At 40.8% G+C, this 15,903-nt stretch overlaps 1 protein-coding gene and 1 long non-coding RNA gene across 3 annotated transcripts in view; one reads left to right on the top strand and one right to left on the bottom strand.

Annotated features, from left to right (window-relative positions):
- LOC125448159 (uncharacterized) overlaps nucleotides 1-15,903 on the top strand; it is a 39,452-nt gene that overhangs the window by 5,330 nt on the left and 18,219 nt on the right. Inside the window, exons 3-4 of one of the 2 annotated variants that reach the window (XR_007246657.2) lie at nucleotides 1,323-1,604; nucleotides 5,777-8,273. This is a non-coding gene — a long non-coding RNA (uncharacterized LOC125448159). Of the gene's footprint in view, nucleotides 1-1,322; nucleotides 1,605-5,776; nucleotides 8,274-15,903 lie in introns of those variants that run through there. The other variant, XR_007246656.2, reaches the window with a different exon arrangement.
- On the bottom strand, nucleotides 365-4,814 carry LOC125448154 (regulator of G-protein signaling 9-binding protein-like). Its single transcript, XM_048523227.2, has one exon. The coding sequence runs from the start codon at nucleotides 4,422-4,424 to the stop codon at nucleotides 3,657-3,659; it is 768 nt and encodes a 255-aa protein (XP_048379184.1). The 5' UTR covers nucleotides 4,425-4,814; the 3' UTR covers nucleotides 365-3,656.

The raw sequence follows: 15,903 nt of genomic DNA, 5'->3' as shown, positions 1-15,903 counted from the left end.
TTTTTATCCTATAAAGAGTCATGAACAAAGTCTACGTATACATAGTACAAATTCCTTACATTAAAGCCTTGTGGAGGATCTGAAATAAACCATAGAATCTTGCTCTATGCGGCAACAAAATGTGAGTTTATGTCTTCATTGGCTTTAGATGATCACACTTGTGACTATTTTCAACATTTCTGTGAATTTAGGAGTGAACTTCATGAGGTTGATTAGAGATACAAAAGTATCGTTTGTGTCAATGAAAGTAATTCGTATAGTTTGAATACATCTGATTATATACGCTGTTTAAATAAATAAACTGTTTTACAAACTAACTTTTTGCACACTAAGAAAGTGTTGTGACCCGTACTTTTGGAACCCTCTTACTGTAGCTGCTATTGTGTTTACTTTTCTTTTGGAGAACATTTACTGCTCTGTTAGGTGTTTTCTGGATTAGAACCTTTATTTAATTCATTTCTTGCTGCTGCTCGTTTAAAGTTACTATTTATTACAACTTTGTGGCAATGATGGAATGTTTGATTTACATTTTTATGTTTTACATCTTGAACACTTCAAAGTGATTCATCTCTTCAAATGGAATGCTCATTTAATAACAAAATCTGTGCCCTTTGCTAACCCTCTATAGTCAGTAGTTTTGATATTTGATTAAAGAAAGCACCTTTTTCATTGAATCCCTTCGGTGTGTAAACAGGTCATTTGGCTCAACAAATCCACACAGAACCTCAAAGCATCCTACCCAGACCCATCCCCCTGTAACCTACCTGATCTACACATCCTGGAACACTTCGGGCAATTTAGCATGGCCAATCCCCCTAGCCTGCACATCTTTGGACTGTGGGAGGAAACCAGAACACCTGGTGGAAACCCACACAGACACAGGGAGAATGTGAAAACTCCACACAGTCAGTCGCCTGAGGGTGGAATCGAACCCAGGTGCTGTGAGGCAACAGTGCTAATCACTGAGCCACTGTGCTGCCCTTGATACACCTTTGTGTATCAAGCATTGTACTACTTCCAAAATGTTTAATTTATTCTTTTCCTAATGTTGATGCTACTTGCATACAGTATCATATTCAATAGCATACTTAAAGTATATCAGCCCTGCTTCTAGAAGTGGTAGATTTGAATAATAACTAAACTCCTGATTTGGCTATTATTGACTGTAGCTACTGCAAGCCAATTTGATGTGTAAGATTGACATGCAAGTGGTAGTATAACTTTGTAGTAAATCCTCAAATAAACAAAGCAGCAGGAGCTTTAATGATCAAGTTCTAAATATTGTTTTACTTCAACTTAACAAAGTTAATTTCCTCTTACAGTTTTGACTTATGCCGTGATACAGCTCCACAGGCATCAACAGCAAGCTGATATCTTGCTCAGGTATCTATCTTTCGAATGTAAACACTGACAGTATGTTTTGGAAGGCTATTAAGCCATTTTAGGGATCACAGGTTTGCTTGATCCTGTCAATCACTAGGTTTTCCTACAGGTACAATTCAAGCAGATCAGAAGCACACTTTATTTTCTTGTGCGTTACTCGAAATCACAGAAACAAAGAATATTGCCCTCCACAACCACAGAGATCGGGGTCGCCACCAAAGGTACTATTTTTGATTTTGCGTGCCAGCTTTGTGTTACACAAATATGCTTTGACAATTTTGCACTCATGGTTTATGTGCTAAGTTCATAAGAGATCCGTAGAAAAAAATTCCTTCAACCCACTGCATTCATCATGGTCAAAAGCAACCACCGAATTATTCTAAATTCATTTTTCAGTGCTTGGCCCATAGCCTTGGCAGCTCAAATGTCTCAAGACTCCTTAAACATGATGGGGCTTTCTGCCTCTACCACTTTTAGATGCAATGAGTTCCAGAATCCCACCACCCTTTGGGTGTAAAAGTTTTTTTCTTCACATCTCCTCTAAACCTCTGCACCTTACCTTAAATCTGTGTCGTCTGGTCATTGATTCTTTCATCAAAGGGAAATGTTTATCCCTGTCGATCCTACCTCATGGTCATACCCCCCTCTTAATTTTGTACATCTCAATCTCATCTGCTTTAAGGAAAACAACACCCATCTGTCCAATCTTCCTTCATAACTGAAACTCCAATTCAGGCAGTATCCTGATAAATCTCCTCTGCACTTTCTCCAGTGCTAGCACATCCCTCTCAATGTCTCAACTGATAAAGATAAGTATAACATATGCCTTCTCAACCACTTTACCCACTTGTCCTGATAAGTTAAGGGACTGTGTACATTAACACCAAGGCCCCGCTGATACTTGATGCTTTCTTGGGTCCTACCAGTCACAGTGTATTTCATATTTATCCGATAAAACATTCCTTAACTTTCATATGGCCCATCTCAGAGATATCAGTCAATCCCTGTCAAGGAATTGAACCCTAGTCTCCTGCAGGACAGGCAGGGATGCTGCTCAGTTTACTCACGAGGAGCTGCTGGTGGCAGCTAATACAGCTAGGTCCATTGATTTCTGTATCTGGATTCCCAATATGTAATCCCATCACATGTAACTGTTGTGAGTGTTGATTGTTTAGTTTCTCTCCAGAACTATACTTTCATTGTTTGCGATGGTGAGTATCATAGTACACAATTTGTTTGCTCATTAAGCTAATGGATGTTATGGACTGAGAAGTTCCCTCTCTTCATCGGAGAAACATATAATCTTACAGCTCAGAAGAAGGGACGTCATACCTGCACCACCTCTTGAAGCGATCTATCTAATTATTCCAATCTCCCACTCTTCAGTCAGCATACTGCAAATATCTATTTTTCCATTATACAGCTGATCAACTTTTGAAAGTTTCTATTGAATCTGCTTTCATCCTTTTGGGCAGCACATTTCAGATCATGACGACTTGTATTTTTTTATAAAACATAATAAAATGTCACTAAATGTTTAGGATTTAATACAGCATCATTCCTTTAGTCATAGTCAATCTCAAGGATATTTTTAATGGTTTTAAAACCCATGCTGAATTAATGCAGTCTAGTTCTTTAAAGTAAACTGTCCTTAATCCCTGTTATCTGCTAAGTAGGGTTAGTGTTCTAAATTTCCACCTTCCATACTTGAAGTTTTACTTTAAAACAGTAATTGTTACAAAAAAGCTTAATTAGCTACAGCAGCTTGTAATCAAAAATAATCACAAACAAAATCTGTCTGACCTTTTAAAGTGAGATATATCGAACAGTTCTTCAGCGTGTAAATTCATTTTAATCATTAATCTCTTCCTATGTGAACAACTGAGTGACATTTTTTTAAAAAGTCCATATTTCCCCAGTCTTTTTAAAGCTTTATTTTCCACTGTTTCTCGAAAGCCTAGAAAAGTGTCATTGTTTTTACCCTTCATGATTTTTAATTGAGCTCGGTTGTCAATGAAATGTAATCACATTACTTTCAGACGTTGTACAAAACGAAAACCAATTACAGCTGCTAAAGTCCTACACAGCGCACAGTTTTGTTTTTGTTTGGCATACAGATTAAGAAAACGTTTCCCCCACAAAAAAAAATGCTTGCCATGTCTATGCAGGGCTTCGAAAAAGAATTCGGGGTCTGCTTCTCCTTCATGTGTGCACAGGGAAATGCAAAGTCAATCAGCCCCGCTAAATTCCGCGGATGTCGGTGGGCGCATCGGTCACGAAAGGTTCGCAACACAGACTGACAATACCACGGCTATCAGAGCTACCATGCAGAACAGCACGGACATAAGACATTTCTCGCGGTCACAGCACCGGTTGTTGTGCCGCATCTCCTCCTCCTCCGACAGCAGGGCCATCATGGAGGCGTCGGAGCTGAGCACGGAATGGTACGTGTCTCCTTTGGCTTCAACCGTCCACCTCAGGACGTTAACTTTCATCTCCATGTTCTCCAACATTTTGTCCACCTTCTCGATCTGCTCCTCCAGCTCTTCCAGCTCCAGCCTCTCCACGTTCAGTGCTGGGTCGTGGACTATGTTCTGGACACTCAGAGCCCGGGCTGCCACCTCCGAGGTTCCTCCAGCCATCCCGGTTTGGATCAAGGGCTTCTCTGTTGCCGAGAGAGGGAAGGTCTGGCCCAGCTCTAACACTTTACACATATCCATCTGAAAGGTCTCCAGGTTGGAGGAGAAGATGACCCAGAGTCGCTCCATCTCGGTTCGCTCCTCCTTGCTCAGCTTCTTGTCCCGTAGCACCGCCGTCAGTTTGTTACGGATGAGTCCGGCCAGGTCCTGGGTCTTCTCCCTCGTCCACCTGAGCTCATCCCTCAGGTTGCCGCAGTCCGCCGAGCCCCCTAGCCCCATGGCCAGGTGCCTGTAGCATCCCGTCACTTTATTCAGCGAGTCTACCAGGGTTCTGCACTCGTCCCTCTCCCTCGCTGAGTTCGCAGTGCCTTCATCTGCCACCTTGGTGGTTTGGATCGGCATAAGTCTCGCCGTTGTCGACAATTTCGCTCGACCCGCAATGCTAAAGTCGCCTGCAAGTGAGGAAACATCGATCTTCTGAGTGCAGCCTCTGGTCTCAGATCCACTCACTCTCCTCCCCAACACATACACACCGTGTTCAGGCAGCAATGGGTGCGGACTCCGAGCCTAAACCTGGAAATCCGGGGAAACAATAAAGTTCTCAATGGAACAGGCTGCTCTTATCTTCCCTCCCTTTGTCTTCCATCACAAAGAAAACTCCCCGCTCTGCAAGCCCCAGTAAACGCTGATCGCCTCGTACTCTATGTCCTGTAATGTCTGCGTTACTCCCTCTGCAAATCCATCTCCGAGACTACGACGTATTTTATGACGCAGCAGCTCCGGATTACCACCTTCCCTCACATGGACGGGTCCCATGTGGCTGCTTGTGTGTGCAAGCCTTGCCTTCTGCCGGCTGCGCGATCAGTTACCTGAAAGGTTCAGGATTTCACCGACTTGTAAACTACGCGCTCATCCCAATGTGAATTCGTAGTGGGACCAGAATCACCTAACTGCGTTGCAATACATTCAGAAATAAATTAGAGCAAATAATAAGTAAATGAGTACAAATACTCCAACAATGTACAACAGTCCAAAGTTTTAGAGTAAACTTCACCTCCTTTTATGTGGAGTTGTCTCCATGTCTGCACTCAAAAGACATCTGATTGTCAACCCTCTTTTTCTAAATATTACAGAAACTTAAGCTCAAAATTGATTTAAGTCTGCCCATCAAATTCTTCATCCAAAAAAGGTATTGCCCCAAAACTGGCTATATCACACTGAATCACCAATTGAGGGATCCCTTGCTAGTGCTTATTTGGTGTTCTCAGGTTGCGTCCAGGTTTCAAGGTGCCACAAGAAATGAAACTATTCTTTTTCAGACTTGCATTGACAAATTTTGAAAACTTATCCTGACTGAGATCTGCAGCTGTATATTCTTCATTTGAATACATTTTTACAACAAAGTATATGTCAAAAATTTTAAAAACTGAAAAGCTTCAGCAATTGCAGGTTATTTAAAGTGCCTGATGCGCATAAAGACTGGGTAAATTAATTGAAAGGTTAAATTTTAAACCTCAAAGAAAAATGTATTTCCTTGGGTCCCAATTTTTGCTGAAGTTTATGCCAATTTACAGCTATTTTTAAGTTAAAATGTATTCTAATAAGTGCTTCTCGTGCCGTTAACATTTTTATATTGTGCTACCGTCAGACTATCACTCAAATTACCCACTCCGGTTACCACCTTCCCCAATCAATGAGTGAGCCCAGTGCGAACCTCATGGTGATGGTGAGTGAGCTTGTACTTACTTTTCCAGGGTGAACACAGGACCTGGCATCTTAATCAGTGACTGCTACATTGGCGGAGGCAATGTCGGTGAGGTAGGCCCAGTGGTGAAAGATGCTGCCTGACGATTAGCTGCTTGGTCATTGGTTTGGTCCAGCGCTGGCGCTAGTGGAAGGACATCACAGCAATATTGATGAAGTGGGCCCAGTAGCAAGAGGTGCAACTTTGATATTGGTGGATTTGGTGTAGGTGATGGTAAGATGGTGGTGGAGGAGAATTGGCACAGTGTCACCTGAAGAGTGACAGCTTCAACATTGGTTGGGCCCAGTGTTTACGGCAGTGGAGGAGTAATGGTGGGACAGATGTCATTGATGATGAGCCAGTCTCTCTCGATGATATTGGACTCTCTTTAAGCAATACCTTTTTTTTCTAATTCTTAAAGCTATTCAAAATGGTGCCAGATCTTGGAAACAGTGGAAAAGTTTTTTCCACTTTTTCCCCTCACAGTAAAATATAAATGACAATAAAATCATTCTTTTATTCACCCAAGTCATCAGTATGAATCACTATCATAGAATCCCTACAGTGTGGGAACAAGCCCTTTGGCCCAACAAGTCTACACCGACCCTCCAACGAGTATCTCACCCAGACCCATCCCTCTACCCTTTCCCTGTATCGCTGCATTTCCTGTGGCTAACACACTTAATCTACGCATCCCAGAACACTCCGGGTAATTCAGCATGACCAATCTACCTGCCCTGCCCATCTTTGGCCAGGGGGAAGAAACCAGATCACCCAGTGGAAACCCATGCAGACGTAGGGAGAATGTACAAACTCCACACAGACAGTTGCCTGAGGGTGGAATTGAACGCAGGTCTCCACCCCTGTGAGGCAACAGTGCTAACTACTATGCTTCCTCTAAAGTTAAATTACAAGGGCCTGATATGGAACGTTGTACTGTGGTTCATGACTAACATACACATGATGGGCTGAAGACAAATTTAATTGTTTTCATTGTAGCACCTTGGTTAGATTGTGGATTAGGATGCTCATGAATTTAGACCCTTTGAAGGGTTAAAGAAACATCTTAAACCATCAAAGCAGGGCTAGAATTCCAAGGTAACAGTTTAACTCCAGGTGCAACTCTTCCTTGAGTTTCCCAAATATGCAAATTTACCATTATTATTTGCTGGATCACAACATCTTCACCTTCAACAACCAGTTCTTCATCGAGACACATGGAACGGCCATGGGAACCAGATTAGCACCCCAATATGGCAACATTTTCATGCACAGGTTCAGACAAGACTTCTTTGCAGCACATAACCTCCAAACAACACTATACAGCAGATACAGTGACAACATTTTCTTCCTTTGGACTCATGGTGAGGAATTACTGAAGAAAATACATTGTGATATCAACACGTTTCATCCCATCATCAGATTTACGGGGGACTACTGTTCATCGCCAGTCTCATTCTTGGACTTGCGCATCTCCATCATCAGGTGGACATCTCACTACCTCACTTTAACATAGGCCTACGGATAACCTCACAATGCCACACTTCTCTAGCTTTCACCCGAAACAACATATTAAAACAGCCATCCCCTACGGACAAGCCCTACACAATCACATGACCTGTTCGGATGAGGTGGAACAGGACAGACATATAAATTTGTTGGAGGATGCCCTCATTGGAACAGGATACAATGCTCAACTGATCAATCACCAGTTCCAACATGCCACAACAAAAAACCATAATGACTTCCTCAGAAGACAGACATGGAATACGACCGATAGGGTACCCTTTGTTGTCCAGTACTTCTGGGAGTGCAGAAACTATGCTATGTTCTTCGCAGCCTTCAACATAATATCGATGATACTGAGCACCTTGTCAAGATCTTCCCCATGACTCCACTTCTCACCTTCAAACAAGCGCCAAACCTTAAACAGATCATTGGGCAGTAAACTACCCAGCCTTCAGGACAACATCAACCACAACACTATACAACTCTAACCCTAACCCTTTCGTGGCAACCTCTGCAAGACATGTCAGTTCTTCAACATGGGCACCTTCACACATGGAATACCACTCACAATGCGCACAGCAGATAATGATGTGACTCGGCCAAAGTTGTCTAGCTCATATGCTGCAGGAAAAAAATTTCCAAGGCATAGTATATTGGCAAAATCATGCAGACACTATGACAACAGATGAATGGACACCATGCAACAATCTCCAAACAGGAGTGTTTCCTCCCAGTGGAGGAATACTTCAGTGGTCAAGGACAGTCAGCCTCTAATCTTCAGGTAAAAGTGCCCCAGATACACAACATAGAGTCGCTGAGCAGTGGCTGGTAGCCAAGTTCGGTACCCATGAGGATGGCCTCAAACTGGACCTTGGGTTCATGTCACACTGCAGGTGAGCCCACAACAACACGCACACACATGACCCTTTGATTTTTTACCAAAATTCTGTGTTCCATGTACTGCTTTATCACTTCACCTGATGAAGTGGCTATGCACCAAAAGCTTATGTTTTCAAATAAATCTGTTGGACTCTAACGTAGTGTCATGTGATTTCTGACCAACTCCTCGTTCAGACCATGCAACCACATCAGAACAGTCGATATGGTGAAGTTGAATGAGAAATGTTGACATAGTAATTTACAATGATGACCATTGACGTAAATGTTTGGCCAAAGATTGTACAAACTTTTTTGTGATCAGGAAATGAGTACTGTGTGCAAAATTATAAATATAATGCAAGCTATGTGAGGATTTTATTCAGTTCTAATTTAGTCTAACACGCTGCTGTAAATGTTAAAGTGATTTCTTATAGGAAACAGTAATCAGGTTATTAAGTTTGTCCCTAACATTGAAAATATATTATCTGTTTGAGAGCACAGTTCTGCACATATATTTAGGTATAACTGAGGTGAAATTTGCTTTCCCCATTCGCAGAGTAATCTTAGTAGATGGTATGGAAATCATTTCACATGTTCACACTTTTGTGCTCCTAATTGCCAAACTCTTGTTCTGAGACCATGAATCCATAAACTTGCCTTCTAACTGTACCAGTCTCTAAACGACACAGGTGTCAAACGATTTAGTTAGTAGAAGACAGAGCCAGAACTCAGTGAAAATATCATTTGGGTAGGAATTAATTAGAAACATAGAAACTAGGAGCAGGAGTGGGCCATTAGGCCATTCAAGCCTGCTGCACCATTCAATATGATCATGCCTGTTCATCCAACTCAGTGCCCTGTTCCTACTTTCTCCCCACTTTCTCCCCACATCCTTTGATCCCTAGGATTTGAACCTGCATGGGCAAAGCACGCTGGTTCTCAAAACCATGGTTTGAGTCTCTTGGCTATGATTACAGCTCAAAGGGAAATAGGTAAACTCTCAAATCATTTCAAGCCAATATGGCAAGCTATTCGTGTACCTGTCTAAGTATCTTTTAAATGTTGTTACTGTATCTGCATCTATCACTTCCTCTGGCAGTTTATTCCACAAGTGAATGACCCTCTGTGTGAAAATGTTGTCCCTCAGGTCCCTTTAAAATCTTTCTCCTCTCACCTCAACATTATGTTGTCTAGTTTTGAATTCCCCTTCCCTAGGGAAAAGACTTTTGCAATTCACCTTATAAATGCCCCTTGTGATTTTACAAACCTCTATGAGGTAACCCCCTCAACCTCCTACACTCCATTGGAAAAAAAATCCCAGCCTACCCAGCCTCTCTGCATAACTCAAACCCGTCAGTCCCAGTAACATCCTTGTAAATTTCTTCTACACCCTTTCCTTCCTGTCATGTGCTACACTGCCACACTTGTTACCTTTGTTGTTTGTGTTATTACATTTATATAACACATTTAATAAAGTATGCAAATCATTCCAATGCAATTTGCAGGAGTATTATCAAACCTAGGGGCATGGGAGCTTAAACACAGCTGCTAGTGGCAGTTGTATGTCACTGGATCTAAAGAGGCTAAAATTGGAGAAATGCAAAGATGTGGCAAGTTGTGGGGCTGGATGAAATGACAGTGATAGTAATGGTTGAGGCCTTGGTGGATTGGAGCATGAAAATAAGAATTTTAATTCTGAGGCTTTGCCTGACCACGCACAAGTGTAAGGCGACAGTATAGGCTGTGATCATAGCATGATGGATGAATGAAATTTAATACACGTTTGAAAACAATTGCACCAATGGCCATGTTAGTGTTGGCCTTAAAATGTGTGCAGTAAGTAGCTGCCATAAGTTGTGCATCAGGCAAATAATCACATCAATTAACATGCAATGTTGATGTGTTGCCATGCTGCCATATTTCAGCTCAATAATGCTGCAGCTAAGGTGCTCTCATGCAACTGAATATGAGTTCAGCAGCCGGAAGAATCCCATCAGTGCAATTTAAAGAAATCATCAACAATACACAGGGTAATTTCTGGTTTATGCCCTTTCACAGTGCTTCAATACTTCATTATTTGAGGCATTCATTTGGGGTCTTAAGTTGCCCAAAACTGTAGGGAGTGATGTGCTGAATACTGAAGGAGCTTCTGCTGATTTCAAGTAGGCTACACAGACCATGTGCTCCCAGACGTGAACTCTTTAATAAACATTTCCTGGAGCACAGCATAGAGAATGAACAGGCACGTTCTTGTAGCATATTGGTAGTGCCTGTACCTCTGTGCCAGGAAGGCCTGGTCAAGCCCCACCTGCTCCAGAGGTGTATCATAACATCTCTGATCAGGTTGATTAAAAATATCTAGAGAATGAACAGAAGCCAGGTGAAGCATGGCAAGCTGCTGAAAGAGGAAGGAGGAAGAGAAGAAGGAAGCCATGTCTACCCAGGGTATTCATGGAGCAATTCACATATCAGAAGTTAATGAGAACAAATGTTGAGACTTCACTGAAAACTGCCACCTACAGAGGCCACAACAACCACTTTATTCCATAACAAAGAATTACATTCCCAGACGCTAAGAAGGTGACTATGAACTTATATATGTCTAACTCTTTCCAGACTGGAATAAGCGATGTTTGCAACATCTCCTAGTTCACTGCCCACATTTGCGTATGGGACTTCATGGAAGCTGCCTGATCAAAAAGAGAGTTAACTACCTGTAATGTTTCCTTGCCAGAGATAAACAAGAAGACTGATCATATGACTCCAATAGGTTTCCCCATGGTGTAGGGTGCCCTTGACTCCATGCATCCTCCTTTGAAAACTCTGCATATCAACTTTGCCTTTTACTGTACCCAAAAGAGATTCCACTGCGTCCACGTGCAACTGACGTACAACTGTGAGCAGATAATTATACAGATTAATGTTTGAGAATACCCGGCAATCATTTATGCCTTTGTTCTGTAACAATTCACTACGCTAACTGCTTTTGAGCCACCATGGCAAATAAAAGGATAACCACTGGGCATCAATAGCTGTCCACTGAGCATGAGATTGATGGTTCTGGTATGCATGTATGTAGAAACATCATCCACTTTTAAAAGCCATTTTGCTACAGGAAATATGATAAAGTAAACCACTGCCTTGCTGAAATTCAACTTCTGTGACCTGGGCAGCACTAGAAGCATCCTGCAGTCCTCGTAAAGCTAGTGCTAAAATTAATCATGGTCTGTTACTTACTGCACGATCTCATCATAATGAATTAAGTATTCTTGTCACCAGCTACTGGGCAAACAGTTGAGTAGCAGGACAATGAGATGGAGGAGAAAAAGAAAAGGCAATCTAGACAACCCAGTCTGACCTGGCTGTCCACAATTGTAATTCTAGTCACGCAATGACAATTCCTCATTTCCAAGCAGTCTCACTCCTTACTTTCTGTCACTCATTATTTTGGTCACAATGCCAAAAAATAAAAGCAACCCTGTTTCAAACCAAACTTAGAATTCAAATAATTTGTTATTACATCCAAAAGTTAACAAAACACGCATGTGAATTCCCTTCCTGCCAGCATATGCCGCTTGCAAGCTGCTGAATCTTACTGGAGGACAATACAGATTGCCCGTGAGTAAGTCTTGAGCAGCATTGTGTTTAGAAGATCAGACCATAGACTGTACCATTCGGCATAGGCTATACCGATTGGGACTGGTAGAGACACTAAAATGGCAGCATTAGAGTGATAGGGATGGGAGGACAAATAATGTATTCCTGAGAGCGGACAGTAATTTTGAGCTCCATGGAGACAAAGCCAACTCCTGGGCTGATATCTTGGCAGACCAAGTAATCCACTGGAGGGCAGATTTCTGGACATCAATGGCAGATGTAAGGCCCTTTGTACACAGTAATTCAAATTTTGACAGCAATAGTCCGAACATACATGGCAGCAAGTTGATCTTGCATGAATCCAGTCTTAGCTTTCACCTCAGCCATCTGATACAAGCTACTTGCATTGCAATAGAAGCTGAGAAATCACAGACATTCCATTCTGGTTGGATCTGTAATTGTGTTGTTGGAGTTGGCCACCTCATACATGATTTTAAAAAATAGCTGATCTACATGCCAAACCTTGTGCCAAGTTGGATATTCCATATTCTTTAACACTGATGTCAGTCTTTTTGGCAGACTTGCCAATGCAACAAATATTTCACTCTAAATTCAAATCAGACTACAACCTATGCTGCTCTAACAAAGTGATTGTCTGAGTTCTCTGCAGAGAAATGTGTGTGACCTCCTCTTCTAGCATGTTTTCACCTATGTTAGTTTAGCTCCTCAAAATCCTGAAGATCATGCATTTCCAACTTTTCACACGTACAGATCTCAAACTCTATTCTATCTTCTAACAGCAAACAGTGCCTTTATCTGAGCCAATGCCCATAAGTGTGAAATTATATGATGGTGATGTGTGTTCATCCTCACTGTCTTCTTGCTTTTTCTCCATTGTCTGACCAGTCTGCATTGCTTGGGCACTCAAGAAAAGAAAGACACAGGTTGTGAAATTGGAGAATTTTAGAGATCTATACTTATACTAAGTTTTGTCCTGAATGATGCTAAAAATCACAAATGTTGCTGAACTATATGCAATCATCAGAATCCATCCCCACTTATGATTTTATGTTGGAGGAAAGATAATAGTGATGCACTTGGAGGTAATTAGCTGCAGGACATCACTTGAGGATTTCCTTTACCTGAAGCTGTCCATGGTGTTTTATGGTGCATAGTGTCAGTTGAAAGCAGTTCCAGTTTTGCACCAATGTCAATTATAGAGGCCTGAGTTATCTCTAAAATGAAGCAAAGTGAGAAAATTTATCCCAGGGGCTATCCTTTTTTTTCAGTGTTGGCCTCAACCCTGAGTTCAGAATCAAATTGCTCCACACCAATCTATAGTTGTGGTCAAGGTGGATTCTCAGTACATAGCTTCTTGGTAACATTGTAGTATTCATACTGACTATTACGTTATTGCAACCGTGGAACATTAGCATTAAAACAACAGGTATTAATATTCAAATGCTAGTTTAGCAGTGTAATCATATGAATATGCTTACCAAGACAGCAACAGATTGTAAACTGTTATTATTAATTTCTTTTAAATCCAAATTATGGTCTTAGGACAATAATATTTGTGGATCCAGGCATTGAACTGGGAATTGTTAAATAGCAACTTTTGTCAGCATTAGTTGTTAGTGTGTATTTCTGCTGAAGATAATCAGTGGGACAATTAAAGCTTTCTGATTAATTAGTTTTACAATTGTAAAATATATGTATAGTGTAAGTGTAATTTTAAATATGAGCATACAACCAGATTTGGAAACAGATTCTATAACTTGTAGCTCCAAAGTCTAAAAAGAAGATCAGTGAGCCACACAAATAAGAGTAAAAATTCAAAGAAAGCTAGACCCAGCCAAATAAATGTTTACCTTCAGGCTGCCATTTTGTTACTCAAGTGATGGTGCAATATTGATTTTTTTGTAAATTGCCAAAATCCATATATTCATTATGATGCACTCTGAAATGCCTTGTTTTTCAACAGACACTGACATTATTTTTGAAAGTCTAACTTTTGAAATTATTTGTATTTGGATTGACAAGGCAAACCTATATACTGTGAAAGATATTGTGCAAAACATAATAGTACTACTGAATGACATGAATATCATTATTGCTTCTCTCTGCTACTCAAATCATTGTGATCAAATCTGATATGCTTTGATCTATGCATTCTTTGCAGATATAAGGTTAGAAAATACCTTCGAACAGAAACAAGTTTGGCAGTGGGAACTGAATAAGTGGTAGATGAAAAGTCACAGCTTACAGAATTCATCAGCTCCCTGCCTGATGCACTGTGAACAAAATTCCTGGCTTGATTTGTTTTTCTCTCTCCTGAACAGAATAAGTGCACTAGTTATGAGTAGCAAATTTTATTTAAGTGATCGCATAGTGAAGCAATCCTGTCTTTCATCTATGTTCCTGTACATTGCTGAACCACCTATTGGTAAAAATGAGGCCAAAGTTCTCTATCGCTCTAGTCCCTCCACTCTACTCAGCAGGTTATAACAAAACATAAAATAGCATTCACAGTTACCAAGATGACCAAGTAAATACATTACCTATATCAGGTTTAAATATAAAGATCTAACATGGTTTCTTCAATAAATGCAAAATTATTGGTTTATAATTAAAATAAAATTTATTCAATGACGGAAAAGCAACTGTTTGACACACGTAGTCCTGAATATGGAAGTTTGAGTTTTTTATTCCTCTAAATAACCCAAAACATAAGACATAGAATATTACAAAGTCTGTTGGTCTAATCATAGAATCTACAGTGTGGATGCAGGCTATTTGGCCTATTGAATCCACAGTGACCCTCTGAAGAGCATCCCAACCAGGCAGTTTAGTTTCTGAGCTGTCAGGTTGAGTAATTACGCAGGGGCTCTGGATACCAGGTATCACTGAGGTAAGAAAGAAGCAGTGCATTTTTGTAGCTGAGGTAAGACGTCAACTATTATCAAGTTTCACTTGCAGCTGTAGAGCTCTCAGTGATATCAAAAAAATCCATGCCTGAAACTACAGGAGAAGGGCGTGATCTTTGGTTTATGAATTTGATTGGCTGAGTGTTTGATTTCCAGACTATAAAACTTGTAAATCTTAATTTTTTTGTAATTCTATAATAGTAAGTAAGATAAAGACATTTTGTAAAATTAAGTTGATACTGAGATCTGTCTCTTGATTGACTTTTAACATTTAACGTTAATATTTAATATTACATTAAAGATGGTGCAGTAGGACTCTTCTGCTCTATCCATTTCTTTTCTTTCTATATTCTCTCTTCAATTTTTTAATCTTCTTTTTTCTTACCTCCTGTTCTTGAGCCTCGAGTGAAGCCATCATGGACTCTTGGCCTCAGGGAGGACTCAGCCTCAGCACGGACTCTTGGCCTCAAGGTGAATCTAAAGTGGACTCACTTCACCTGGCCTTGAGAGCTTGAGGTGTAGCTCGGCAGAGACTTGTGGCAAGGCTGATGTAAACTGAAAATGAGGCCTGGGGTGGACTGGAGGATAGGTACCACATGGTCTGGATTGGAACAACTGCTAATCTGAACTTTATATTTCTTTCCTTTTCTAATTTAGTCCTTGATTAGTATTTTTGTAGCTAAGATGGTGCGGCGGTCTGTAATCCTGGACATTATTTTTCTATTTTTTTCTGAACAATTTATACTTAAGAATCTGTACCGAGGTACATTTCAACCTCCGATGTCGCTGTAAGTGATGACTTATAAACTTTTACTGCACTCATGTGAGTACATGTGACAATAAAGATCATTCCAATTCCAATTCTAATATTAAGGATTGGTATTGTTATCCCAGAGCAGTGTGCTTGAGCCATAAGCCTTTGGTAATGCTGCGCTTTTAAGCAACATGAAATGTGCTTATTTTTAGGCAATTTTAGGGGCAGAAGTGGCTTTAAGTAGGGTAATGTGCACTTCCTGTCAGATGTGGGAGATCAGGAAGAATTTGAATGTTCCAATCGGACCACATGGATCGGTTGGAGCAGCAGTAAGAGACAGTGAGGAATTTACAAGAGCAAGGAGGTATGATGGATGGCAGTTTCAGGAAGGAAGAGACACTGCAGATATAGCCAGGTAGATGGTTGACTGCTAGGAGAGGTAACCAGGTAGTTCAGGAGTCTCTTGTGGCT

The sequence above is a fragment of the Stegostoma tigrinum genome, chromosome 2 (genome assembly GCF_030684315.1).
Source record: "Stegostoma tigrinum isolate sSteTig4 chromosome 2, sSteTig4.hap1, whole genome shotgun sequence".
NCBI classification, from domain to species: Eukaryota; Metazoa; Chordata; class Chondrichthyes; order Orectolobiformes; family Stegostomatidae; genus Stegostoma; species Stegostoma tigrinum.
The sequence above is the reverse complement of the archived record's forward strand: the minus strand, read 5'-3'. Positions and strand labels throughout refer to the sequence as shown.

What these genes read in the sequence shown, in the direction of transcription:
- LOC125448154 (XM_048523227.2), bottom strand. Translation starts at nt 4,424, where the DNA reads ATGCCGATCCAAACCACCAAGGTGGCAGATGAAGGCACTGCGAACTCA.